Consider the following 14,151-nt stretch of genomic DNA (forward strand, 5'->3'; position numbering starts at 1 on the left):
CAGAGTGAAGAAGCGGTGGAACCAACATCGGTTGAACTGACCATAATGCCCCTTCCCTGTCCCCCTGTGCTGCTCAGGGGCAGGAGGTGGAGAAATTGGGATTGATGTTAAGCCCCGGAAGAAGGGAGGAATGGGAGGAAGGCGTTCTGTTTTTAAGATCTGCTTGGTTTTTCTTACTTCTCACTACTCCTCTCTGATTTGTTCTCTTAATAAATGTAATTAAATTTCCCCAAAAATCGAGTCTGTTTTGCCCAGGACTGTAAATGAAAGTGATCTCCCTGTCCTTATCTCAAACTTTAAGCCCTTTGAAATATTTTCTCCCCCAGTATAGTGGAGAAGAGGGGAAGGAGAGAGCGGCTGTGTGGGTACCTGGCTGCTGGCCAGGGTCCAACCACTACACTAGCAACTCCAGCAAGGAAAGCTTGATCGCCTCCTGGGGCACACAGAGCTATTTCTTTGTAGGAGTTCTAGAACATGCTGTGCTTAGAAAAATATTTTAAAGTGAGAAATGCACGAAGTAGTGGCAAAACAAAGGGAGCTACAGCAATCATTACAAACTTACTTGTAAGCCTTATGCTAAAAGGAAGCATAACTGGTAATTAACCTGTAAATTCAGGAATGCAACATGAATTCATGTGATATTGTCTTTCTAGTATTTATTCAATTCCTTCAGATTAATTGCAACAGTCTCCCATAGAGACAAAAGCAAGCTTTTTCTTACAACTTTTCCAAGTTTCATCAGACAAGCAAAGGTTACATACCTTATATCTTTTTAATTTTTGGTTCTCTTCTTCAATTAACATCTGGTATTTTGCAACTTCTGATTGTATAGAACTTAACATATTACTACTTTGATCTGTATCCATAGGCTCCTCCTTCCACAAAACAGAAAAGGTTAAATGAATGACATCACTGCATTTGTAATTTGTTTTTTAAGCAAGTCCTGTCTTAAGAGTATTTCTATCACCGAAAGATTGTGTTCTGCTTACAGTTATAGGAACATGCAAGGAATTTCTGTATTTAGTTACAGGCAGATTAGCTCAGGTACTAGAAATGCACTAGTACTAGATACTAGTTCTGCTACCACAGCAAATTAGTCAAAAACGAGCTACAATGACCTGGTTATACCGTGCTGAGTGCTCAAATTAACTCAGATCTATCCAGATCTGCACCAGTGCATCCACACTGCACTGCGCTGTGCTGGACAGGTAATCCTTCCCTGCTTTTTTTAAGTGATACTCCATTTGAAGCAAGGAAAGGAGAAGGTGAATAACAAACAGAACTATTATCAGAGAATTCTTCCATTAACTTCAATACCATGGCCTACCTCTGCAAGTTGCTGCTGCAGTTCTGCAATCCTCTGCTCATATATCATCTTTCTGTCAGATACAATAGCCATCAAGTTAAACCTTATCTCACCTTCGCTGTACCTAAATGAGGAACAAAACCAACAAAAAGTAGCAAAATTAATTTCGAATGTATTTAATAATTAATAAAATCAATAAATTTAATTTCAAAATTAACATAATTCAAAAATCTCCTTCCTGATTTCATTAGAAGGAAATGCAGTTTGTTGGGGAAAAAAAAGTAAATAGACCTATTAAGTTGTGCTACAGATGCAATATTGCTACAAAACAAAAACAGACCTCAGATGAACACTATCCAATACATAACGCCTAATAACCTCTTCTTCCAAGACATATATCACATAAAAGCCTCAAATACTGAAAGCGTCCAAGAAACAAACTATTATATAGTTGACAACAAAACTGCATGAGTGCTGCACCCAAGTAGTTTTTACTTTCCCATCCATCACTGTTACTTGTTAAAAAACATTGGAGAACTCCTCATATAATGCAAAAAGTATGTTCAACAATTAGACTAGCAGGCTTCTCCTATTTTAAATTCTCCAAATCTGTTTTGGTAGTAATGTTTTGCTTATCAAAAAGTCTTCAAGTAAAAGACTTTGAAAAGCGTTTTCTAAAAATGGCATAAAATCAACTTAATTTCTAAACATATTTGGGGCTGTGGCTTGGGGTCAGAGGTAAGAAATAGGAAAGCTTCTACAGCACGGTTTTCTAGTTTGAATTTCTAAAACAAGCCACATACCTAAGGAAAACTCTAAGTACCAGCTACACAGATATAGTTATTACCTGGTATTTTAAAATTATTATAGGCACTTATAAGCACACACCCAAATTTTATCCACAGTAATGGCACTCTTAGTTTTCACTTTCCAAGACCCACAGCTGTCTAGCAGAGTTAATAATCTTGCTCTTCCTTTTCCAGAGTACTAGTAGGATCTCTCTTCACTACACAGATACTCAACTGATTAATCATAGAGTAACATATCTGAAACTCAGCTATCATCATATTTGGCTCACGCTGGGCAATGGGTTCTGAGGTCATACAGTGATACGCACATAAAAACAATATGTAAGCATCATTCCTTACAAATTCAGTTAAAAGCCTTGAATTGAAGGAAACAAAGCAATTTTAAAACTTATATGAAGTATTTTAAAACTTATAAGATGGATTATATTTTAAAGCGTTATAACCATTTACTTTTGTATACGCTTTTCTATGACAGGCCGTACAGCACTTATCCAGTCATCTTGATTGCATGAACCTAGAAAAAACACAAAGAAAATATTAATCTTCTTAGCAAAATGTATTACAAATTCAAGACCTGTGTAATTAAGGTTTAGGCAGCAACTTCAGAGCATACAACACATTTTTGCTTAGCAACTGCAGTCTCAAATTACTTGGGTGTGTGGTTTTGGGTTTTATGGTTTTTTTTTCGTTTAATTTTTTTTAAGAAGGTGGAAGATGTTACTTAATAACAATATTTACATAACATACTGGACCAAGCAATGGAGAAAACTATATTTTAAGGGCATAAACACCTAATGTTTATTTTGTTGATAACAAGAAAAAAACAAGAATCATAGAATCCTAGAATGGCCTAGGCTGGAAGGGACCTTAGAGGTCATCTAGTCCAACCTCCCTGTCATGGGCAGGGACGCCTCTCAACTAGATCAGGCTACTCAAGGCTCCGTCCAACTTGGCCTTGAACACCTCCAGGGAGGGGACAGATATATGATAGCTTGCTTTGGAGATAAATGAGAGAATACTGGCAATAGTACAAGGGGGAATGGTCTTAAGTTGCTCCAGGGGAGGTTCAGTTTAGATATTAGGAAGAATTTCTTTACTGAGAGGGTTGTCAGCCATTGGAACAGGCTGCCCAGGGACAGGGTTGGAGTCCCCATCTCTGGAGGTGTTTAAGAGACAGGTGGGTGTTGTGCTGAGGTATATAGTTTAGTGCTGTTGATAGGGCTAGAACAAAGGTTGGACTTGATTTTGAAGGTCTCTACTATTCAAAACTGTTCTATAATTCTATGATAATTAAAGGTGATTTCATAAGTTCATAATGCCTCTTTAACAATTTCAAGACCTTGTAACAAATCAAGGGACTCATGATCTTGCGACCATAAAAGTCACGTTACTGGTTAAGTCTGCAGCCTGCACAGTCTCCCTAGACAGACTGAAAATGAGATTTAGCAGTAAGTCATTACTCAATCTAAAAATAAATACAATTGTCGAGAAAACACTCTGGAAATGAAGTGCAGGACACACTGAGATGATATCAGACTTAAAAAAAAAGACACGTGATAGGTACTGTAGAGCTTTTCAAGACCCAAGATGGCCCACCTACTGCTACTTGAGAAATTATAAGACACAAACTGAGAACAAGTCCTAGAGAGAATAAAACTACGCTAAAAGTAGCTATTTTTACATAATTGGAAAAACATTTGTTATCTAAAAAGAAAGAGGGCAGCGTGTAAACACCAGCCACATAACATATAAAAAGTATATTGAGTCAGCTGTCTACTTGCAGGAACAAACAACAAAATAGAGAGTTTATAATCAACCTGCGAGGGGGGGAAGCTTTGAAAATGTGACAGGGGAATTGTCTTGTGTGACAATACCACAAAAAGGAAGACATGGGGAAAAATACCAGCAAAAGGAATTGCATGTTATCAGTACGTAAAGTCACAAAGATTACACAATTTTACTAAATTTTGTTATACACAGCTCAGAACAACAACGTATTTCCTCAGGTAAGGGGAGCAACCATCTACAAGAAGTGGGTTATGTAAACTTCTCTCTTGCAGCAAAACTATTACTGTATTAAAAGCCCACTAGATTATGTGGCCTGCTCATTTGACCAGTGAACGAAAGGAGGGATAATAAGAAACGTGGAGGAAGCAAGAATAAAACTGTATTTTCAGACCAACGAAAATAAAACGATATTAATGACTGCAAGGAAGTATACGCCTGAAGAGCACATTAAGAAAACTTTCAAGATATGCTTTATTTTAATAGATAACTTGATTTGACCTTATAATATATAACCAATTTTTTGCAATAAGGTATTGTTAAAATGAAGGCTGCTCAAAAAAAATATTTTACATTACCTAAATCAATCGGTCCTTCCCTCAATCCATCTAGTTCGTACAGCCGCCCATTAACAGGAACATAGCTCACAAAGTGAAACGCATCTTCTTCTTTTGCTGAAGACTTTGCATCAAATTCAAACATCTGTTGTCTGCAAAGGAAATTTTAAAAAGTCTGAGATGAAAAAGAATTTGCCCAAATTTTGCCTAGATTTAAAACATGTGTTACCTGGCAAAACTGTTGTGAACTTGTCGAATCACTTCTGAGTTGCTTAGTGCCAAACCCTTCATCTGAAAGTAAGAAACAAAACTAAACCATAAGCTGACAGAGGTGTAACACTGTTATACCTAAAATACAGAAAACAGTAGGCACTTACCGCAGCATCGAAGCTTTGTGAAAATTCTTTAAATTCTGACAAAGTCTCTCCTAGATGGATGTCTTGATGAGCACAATTTAACAACACACTTACTATGGCTTGAGTAGCACAAGCATTATTAATTACCTAGGGGAAAAAAAAGCATTGAGAATTTGTTCAGTACTGGTGATAATTTAATTTAACCTCAGCAACATTTTTCATTCCAAACATACACTTTCTATGCAGAGTCACATTAGAGCTTCAGTCTAAAACAGGCAGCAAACCTAATGTGGGTAGTCACAGAAAAGTCTTTGCTATAAGAGGCTAAAATGAAAAAAAATGAACACTGGATGGCTGTCATATACAATTCTTTGATGAAACTGGTACTTTACACCTCTGCTTCAAAACTCTGTCACTCTAGCGTCGCACCATCTCCCTAAAGGGATTAATAATGGACACAGAAAAAATATAGGAACCCTCTGACCTCAGTGGAAAAGCAGAAGCAGTACTATACAAAGCAAGCTGCCCACATTATGTTATTATATCTCTAGTCTTAAAAAGAGTCAACTGTCCCAAAGAGAATGGCCTTCAAAGAATCAGAATTCTTACCAGGAGTAGGACCTAAAAAACCAAAAAAAACCCCAACATAGTAATTTGGGGCAATAAAGCACATTATGGAACCTAGAATGTTTATAAAATGGTTGCGTTGCATTAGGAAAAAAAAATATACTATTATCCTAGGGATAAACTTATAAAATTCAGATCGTTCCAAGATGTAAGATTTTTTTCTTAAAGATGGTTTACTTAAAAATAAGCCAAATAAAATTTTAGATTTTCCACTTGTTTCTTAATTTACAACATACCTATCCTTTACAACCTAACATTTCAGCTACTAGTTTGTGACACTGTTCCTTAGAATTAAGCATGAAGTGTTCCATTTCTAGTAAATACAAACAAGCCCCTTCATACGACAGCCATGTCTTTAATGTTGCTTAGCAATACCCAAACTAAACCAGAATATTTATACAGAGAGACTACAAGGATTATTAAATGTAATCTGATTATTTAATTAAAAACACAGTAATCAAATGATGTAAAGCCATAATACAAGAAAGAGTTCATATTAACATTTTTTCTGTGAGCTATAGGTTAGGAAAAATAATGTACCCTCTGTCAGTTCAACTATTTTGCAACTGAAAATGTTATATAAACCTTAGGACTAGGGGACAGGATGTTGATTTGTATTATAAAAATGAAAATTAGTTCAGGGCTGTGAATGTGAAACCACTTCCAACAAGAAAGGAGGAAAAAAAGGGAAAAAACCAACCAAGCTGTTCTACAGTCAAAGTAAGTGTGCAACAAAGGAAAACTTAGTATGTTAATACTATAAGCCACTTCATACATGCATTTTCTATATGCTTCAGGTGTTCTCAGTTCAGATTACCTCTGTATAGTCCAGATGATAACGAAATAATAAAGCACGTGACTTGAGAAAAATACAATCTAGTTGACTGAAATGGTAATCGAGGTAGTCAGTTACACACAGAGAACAGATTCCAGCAACTGAAACCGAAATTAAATGAGCTGCAGGTACATATGCTAAAGGCTGGAGTTCACACAAATAATAAAGTACATAGCAGGTAAATCCATCAAGGGCAGTGAAATAACAAACAGTAGCAGAAAAATTAGAACCCACAGACTACTAGAATGGCATAATTTGAGAGAATTAATACTATAAAATAGTAAAAGGAACCAAGACCTAAAGATTCTCTGAGATATGACTAGCAAACAACTATCAGAGAGAGCTGCAGAAGTAATTAAAGCAGGAAGATCCTAAGTGGATTAAAATGGGCTAACCTGAAGCAGTGGTTACAAACATTGTGATTATGCCAATAGAAAAAGAAGAAAGAAGAGACTTGTGGTGAAGAATGATTAGAAGAGTGCTGTGACACTGAAGGGAGGGCCAGTACAGCAAACTGCACTCACTAAATGATAACTAATACAGGGCATTATAGAGAGAGACAGGACTAAGTGGTAACTGTTTTTACGGAAAAATCAAGACAGAACAAGCAGTTGCTCTGGCAGACTGATAATCCAGCAACGGCTTCAAAAAAGGGAAAAGAAATTAAGAGATATTTTGTGTGTAGAGGCAAGATCAACACAGAAATTGTGTTGGAACAGCTCGATACAGGAGCTTTAAACAACAGCAAAAACAGGAGGAAAAATTCAACTTGGCAGTCTCGTCAAGTATTTGCCTTTTAGCACAAATATATTTTTGTGATCCAACTGCAGTATTAGACGAGTTTAAGCATACAGGGACCGAGCTAAACAATCTTGTCTTCCTGCTAGAAAACAATATGCAACAGATACAGGCTTTTGGGCAGTGGCCCCCAGCTGCTGAAACAGAAGGACGTTGCAGAACTCAAATGCTCTTTAGAAAGCGAGAGGCAGGAGGGAAGGAAAAGGCAGCAAGAACAGTCCTGTCGCAGTGAAACAGAACCGAGTGCAGGTGATAGGCAGAAAAAGACAGCGTGCCCGTGGATCTCGATGCCAGGAGAACACTACCGAGACAGAAGAAGGAGGCGCCTGGCCAGAGGTAGCTCACGGGCAGGGTGAAGAGCACAGAGCGAGGAACTGACTGCGGCCCCACGTGCAGCCGAGTGCACAGTTCGTGATTTATTTGTCATCACACACAGCCGGTCCAGCACTGCTGTACACACAAGCCAGCAAGTCCCTTGCCACAGCAGTTGGTCAGGATACATTGGAAATTAGGGTAGATGTGTATCTCTTACTTAAGGTGACTCAGTGTTGGCAGAAAATATTTTCTGCATTTAGATAGCTCGATATATGCAGGTTGTCCCAGAAAGATTTTTATTTTAACTTGAAGAAACTTAAGAGGATTTTCTGTATTTGTCCAGAAATCCCAACATTTGGCTATTACTTCTGTCCAGAAAGTCCTGGAGAGATATTTAATTGATCAATATTCAGGACTCTGACTTAAAAACAGATAGCCATACTGGAAAGATTTTGCTAGCAAAACTGCAAAGTATATTTAATATTATTTGAAAGAAAATAATAATAGTGTATCTCTCTATATATGTATATAAATATATATACATACATTAGCAAGATGATTTCAAAATCCCCTACGATTGCTGTATCACTACATGAATCTTAGCTTAAAACAATCAAATTAATCACTTAAATAGGATACACAGGCACACTCTTTAAGATGCCTAACTTCATAAACATGCACCTTTCCCTAAGGATCAACTCCGAGTTTCTGCATCAACTTAAGGCTAAAGCACTTGAAATTCTTCACTCACATCCTTTATCTGATGGATTACATATTTTGTCTTTCAAAAAGCTGTGGACAGCCCTGTGCTGCAACTGGAAGTATAACCAGCAAATCTCTGCAGCTCACTTACTAAGCATCCCAATGTTACAAAACAGTTGGCTTTACAAAGCTCAAAGTGAAAAATTCAGCATTAGGATAAAGTTCCAAAACTTGTTCTTGTTTAAAAACTCTGATTTATTTATTTTTACTCCTTTGGAATAAAGATACGACCTTCCTATATTCTATTACTGAACACGTCTTCCTGACTTTGATTGGGTTTGCTGCAAGTTCATTTTACGTCTTCTAAGTTTTCCCAAGTTTAGTTTTAACATTGATATCTGGTCTATCTTAACGTTACTAAATCTGAAAATGTAAAAAAATTTCAGTTTGAAATCAGCTGAAATATTGGAAATGTTAAAAAAAATATATATAAAATATGTTTCCATTAGTGGCACAAACATAACTAAAGATCAATGTTTTTTTATTAGGAGTATCATTTAAAAGATGCTCCTCCTGAAGGTACATACATTTTATTCCCAGCTGATGTTTTGTTATCACAGTCGTAAAGTTCCACCACCACAACGTAGAACAAAATAAATACGTGGCACAAAACAAAGGCAGTGTACCAGTACTTCAGTAATAAAACCTGAAGAGGTTATTAAAAAATCCAGCACACAAGTCTGCAGCAATGGTTTGCTTCTCTGTCAAGAGACACTTCCCACTTCTGCAGTGACAAGCACAGCACACAGCTATTCAAACCAGCGGTGAAGGCAGCTGAATAGGTCAGTGGTACAGCTGTGTAGCCAGTGTGGGTACAAATAACAGCAAGGGCCTACTTAAGCAACACAGAATCAGGAAATTCAGAGTTAAGGCTGAAATTGTATCCTTAACTCACCTCATTGTGCCTAGGTATCCTAGCTCAAAGGGTATGTAAGATCATCCAGAGTTCTGTGGCCTCAAATAGAGGACCAAATCATACCTAGGCATAACAGGGAGGCCAAATTTAACATGAGTGTACATAAAACTGACCATTAAAAGAATTCCTTTAATACGCATGCACATAAAACTCATCCCCCCAACACACTCATGATTTAACTTCGAACAAGATCCAGTTGTCATTTGGAATTCAGCTACAACGCTGTGTTGAAAGCAGCTAAGAACAAAGAGCGAGCACGTACAAGCTTCTTGTCAAAATTGAGTTTCCTAACACAATTTTAAAAATCTTTTGCTAGACACAGTTTGAGAGCTGTAGCTCTTTACATCTAACTAGTTTCCTTCCCCCCAAAATGAAAGCATTTTTAAGATGAAACAATTAACAGAAATGGAGCTGTGTTGTAATAGCATCTTTTATCTCCCACACTAAATTGTTGTTACATATTAGTTACTTAGTCTTGCTCATACAGGATTCAGAATGATACCTCAAAACTCCTCTGCAGTACAAGGGATTGTAAAAGATCCCTTTCGGTGGTAACATTTAAAAGAAAAAGAAGTATGGGAAGGTAACATTTAAAAAAAGAAAATGTATGGGAAATAAAGCCAAAGACCTCTGGAGATTTTTAGGGCTCCGGTGTCATGTCAGTTTTGAAAACACAGATCAACAGACCAATGATCTTAACCATCGTAAAAAGTTTGCTAACCCAGAAAACAAATCTATTTGTTCTGGGGTTCCAGCCTACAAACGAACAATTATTTTACTCATCAGTTCTGCAATTAATTAAAAAAGGGGAAAAAAAAGGCCTCGAAAAAGATTCTTGAAAGAATAAAACCAAACTGAAAACATGTACAGTAAGAATAAAAAAGGGCATGTGAGCCCAGTTTCATAATAGCTGGGAGGAGTTGCTATCTTACAATAGAAATATTTAACATTAATGCTTGTCTTGTCTTGTGCTCCTGGGTGACTCAGGAGGATTCACAGACTGTGGTTTCAAGAAATACTACCCTCAGCACTACTACAGAGAAACTCCCATCTCCTGAAACTTACCTCTTACCAGCTTTGGCCTGTACAGACTCACTGAACAAATACATCTCGTAAAGTAGCAGAAGACCAGCCCAGAAAATATTCCGAGAGAATCTAGAGGACACTGCTGGCTAATAAGCTGCACCGGCTCATGGGAGTTCAAGAAGCAGCTGAGCCATTGCAGGAGAGGAACAGAAGGAGCAAGCTGAAAGGAGACAGGCCGGGAGGACCAAGACATCTTGCTGTCATCATCAGACCAGCCACTTACCTGAGGAAACATTACCAGTCCTCCAACCATTTTGAGCTAAATTGGTGTTACCAATCCCCCCCAATAGCAAAAAGAGTTTGATTTGTCTATTGATTTTCAATTTTAATTTCTTTGTGACTATTTCACTAGTTGTTCAGTCAGGAGACCTCAGTTCAGGCAAAACTGAAGCAACATGGAACACAAGCATATAGGCCTACAAGAAATGTTCTGGTTTTGCTAAGCCACTGCACTTGACTAACAGACAATAGTGAAACACGAAAAAGATACTCTGATTTTATACTCTTTACAAGCCACTTTTGAAACATACGTTCCATGCCATTAAGTGGCATAACTAGGTACTACTATTTTAAAATAGCAAACACTTCTAGAAATTGCTTTCCATGCTAAAATTAATGAAATTCATAAATTCACTCCAGCACACCCTCCTTAAGCAGGAGAAAGAGCAAGAAGATTAGAATGTTCCTACACCTCCACAAAGAGGCTTCAGGCTTAAGAAAATAGTAAAACATGAATGCTTTAAAGACAACTACAAAATAGCCTTTTATTATTAGCCTTTAATTTTCTGGGTTTGTTAGCAAGTCTAACATTATCCAAATTTTCTATCCAAATTTTCTAATGTACATTCTGCAACACCAACTTAAAGCCCAAAGCTCCTCTTAGCTACTTGCTTTTAAACACAGTGTCACGCTTCAAAGAGACATGAAGAATGGGAAAAAAGGTGAAAGAAGTGGAGCAAGCAGACAAATGCCTTCAAGTTTTCCAGTGCCCACAAGAACAGCACTTCCAGGAAAACATCATCACAAGAAACAAGAAAGATGAAATCCCTTGAATGAGGGCAAATCTGTCTTCATCTTAAAAAAGATCAAAACACCTCTCTAGATTCACATCACAGTAATTTCCTCCTGCCACATAACTACCCTTTGAGAGTCACATCAAGGATTTTCCGTGAGGTTCTTTGCATCAGGGCTATTCTGTAGCCACAGCCTACCGATCACTAACTCGGTAGAAATCGCAACCTAAACCAGCATCTACCAGACCTGTCAACCTAAAAGATATTTGGCAAACCACTGCCGATTGTTGTGTGACAAGAGTGCTGGCAGGACTCGAGCAGGGTAAGAATGAAGGCAACAGTATTAAAAAAGACCAAGAAGTAAAGTCATCCCCAATAGCATGGAAGAGTAAGGTGATTTTAAAAGGAACAAACATAAGATGGTTACCTGCACAACAGAAGCACATGTGCAGAGTAGCCAGGAGAGCTACATATATGCCTAATGTTTCCATTCCATACTTGTAGCTAGGAGCATGTGGAGAAGTATTTATTCCTGAAATTTACATGCAAAACACTTTGGCATTTATGGAAAAAAAACAAACGACCAAACCACAGGACAAAACCAAACAAAATCCCCATCAACCAGTCTATGTGCCAGTCTTCAGAGAAAGACTAACAATTTGCCCTTTGATGTGAATGCTTTGTAATTAATATATGTAGGGTTACACTTCTTGTTTGAACTGTTACATTTCTCCCTGTTTCAGAGGCAGGTCTTGAAAAGAGCTAAAAGCATTTATTAAATACTCCTACTTTCATTCTGATTACTTGTCTCTTCCTTTTCTTGTTTGCAAACAATGCTCACAGCAGCCTGCCAAAGCTAACAAAAATGTCAGTACTACTTGGTATTTAATTAAACACATGAGCAAAACAATTTTTTCCGTAATTTCTAGTTTAAACTCACCTTCATAATTTAAATGCTTAAAACTTTCGTGCCAAAATGGTCTGCAAACTCTTAAAGGAAAATATTACCCTATAGTTGTACTGTCTTGGCTGCAGAGTATTTGAGAAACACAAGAAACAAGAACTGGACCAAAATAAACATTTCTTCCTAGAATTTGTTGAAAGTGGTTTCAAAAAAATAATTTGCTCATTCTGCTGAGAACATGTACCAAGTAATTCCTTACTGCACAGAAGAGCGAGTCAGTCTTGTAGGAGAGGGCTGACAAATAAATAAAAGCTTTATTCTTCCATACCTGTTGATTTTCTGTCTGACTTGACAGATCAATCTGATTTGCTTTGTTACGATCATTTAATACACAGTTCCTACTCTCACACAACATTAAAGTAATTTCACCTTGTAAAATGTTAATTTTTGTGTACATATTAACAAAAAGATAGTGTATATTTTAGTACTAAACCCCATGTTCCATGACATATCTAAGAAAAATGCAGAACTTGACATACCTGTTTTGCAAAAAATATTGTATCCAGTCTGGAATCCTGAACAACAGAACCTGCTGGTTCCTCTCCAGGCTGCCACTTGAAAAGGAAAATAAGTCCATGTACTGGCCTAAAGAAAATTGATAGGAAAAAAAAATAACCTGTACTGATGAAAAATATCAAAGCCAGAAATCTCTACCATAACTTAACTGTATGCTGGTACAATAATCTGATTATTTCTTTCTAAACATAGGGAATTTGCACTGAAATCTTCCAATGGGGTCTTCTTTCTATACATACTACACAATCCCAATGTGAATTAGCATTTAGTCAGCAATTACTTAGTCAGCAATTTTTGTAAGTCAGGACTGGTTTTCCTGGTTAGTGTAACTATTGCAGTTGCACAAAACTCATTTAAATTTTGTTAGTGATAAATAACTACCAAAACATTTGTCAATCATACATGTGAGCTGAACTTAAAGTTTCAGTAATCCTTTCAGGCATACATGAAATATTCAAAGAGGAGCTCTTGTGAAACTTCATGCTTTGAATTATCTCTCTGAGAAGTAAGAGGAATCCAGTTCTCTACTAAGATTGTGGTTTGCTTTTCAGACCGCACGTCTTGCGTAGTAATCAGCTTTTACTGCATGTTGCACTGTCCTTAGTATTCCCATAAACCAAGAATTTGTTAGTAAAGGAAACTCTTTTTACAAAAACTATAGCTCCATTAAAGCAAAAACTTGCTCATTTTATCAACCTGAATTTAAGACCATCACCACAGAGATGCCACAAAAGCTTTATCTACAAAAGGTAAACATACCTTATCCAAAAAAGGTAAACATGTAGTGCATAAGGAACTTTTCCTAAGCTCAGACTAGAAGTCTGAGATGTCTTTTTAAACAGTGGGTCCACCGAGGGGATTTGAAAAATGCAATGCGTTATTATATTCTTTAACTCTTAGTGTTTCTGTTAAAATACTGTAAGTTTGCATGGGAAGGAAGGAAACTGGCCATCACTCGAGACTAGAAAGACCCACATGGAACAGCACAAGCAAGCAAAGTTGTTACTTTAAGATCAAACCCGGTAAGGACACAGTGCAGGCAGGAAAGAAACCACTTCAAAATTTTTTTCTGCCATTCAGGTGTTGCTTGTCAAGTATCTTCAGTCAGACAAAAACTGTAAAACAACACCTTCCCTGCTAATTACTGCGTCTTCTTTAAGATTTGTTATACAAGCGTAGGACATCCACACAGGAAAAGAATATGGTCTGGGTTAGATGCCTGATGATTTTCTTCTTAAAATCTTGTATGTGAGCACAGATAACACTTGAGGCATCACAGACAAAATGGTAAAAGAATTAATACTGCCTAATGACGGCAAAACTCGGCCATAATGGTATCAGTCATTGTCAGCTGTAACAAGACTATTTGCTTTCACATATATATGGAAGCAGTTCTGCAGGAAAAACAAGTTACAAAAGTACAAAGTATAGCAAATTTATTTAAGGAAACAGATGTACATTACATGAGCTAGATGCAGATGACACTAAGCTGGGAGGGAGTGTCAA

General features: G+C 37.1%; 1 protein-coding gene across 1 annotated transcript; it reads right to left on the reverse strand.

The window, feature by feature from the left end:
* Positions 1–721: 721 nt before the first annotated feature.
* Positions 722–12,714, reverse strand: UCHL5 (ubiquitin carboxyl-terminal hydrolase L5; the record flags this gene model as incomplete). The annotated part of the gene is made up of 7 exons (XM_009868949.1): positions 722–875; positions 1,328–1,430; positions 2,566–2,629; positions 4,479–4,609; positions 4,687–4,748; positions 4,835–4,960; positions 12,609–12,714. Coding segments are annotated over 7 exons (746 nt in total), but the record flags the coding sequence as incomplete, so codon positions are not given.
* Positions 12,715–14,151: the final 1,437 nt, after the last annotated feature.

This window comes from Apaloderma vittatum, unplaced genomic scaffold (assembly GCF_000703405.1).
Source record: "Apaloderma vittatum isolate BGI_N311 unplaced genomic scaffold, ASM70340v1 scaffold38364, whole genome shotgun sequence".
NCBI lineage: Eukaryota > Metazoa > Chordata > Aves > Trogoniformes > Trogonidae > Apaloderma > Apaloderma vittatum.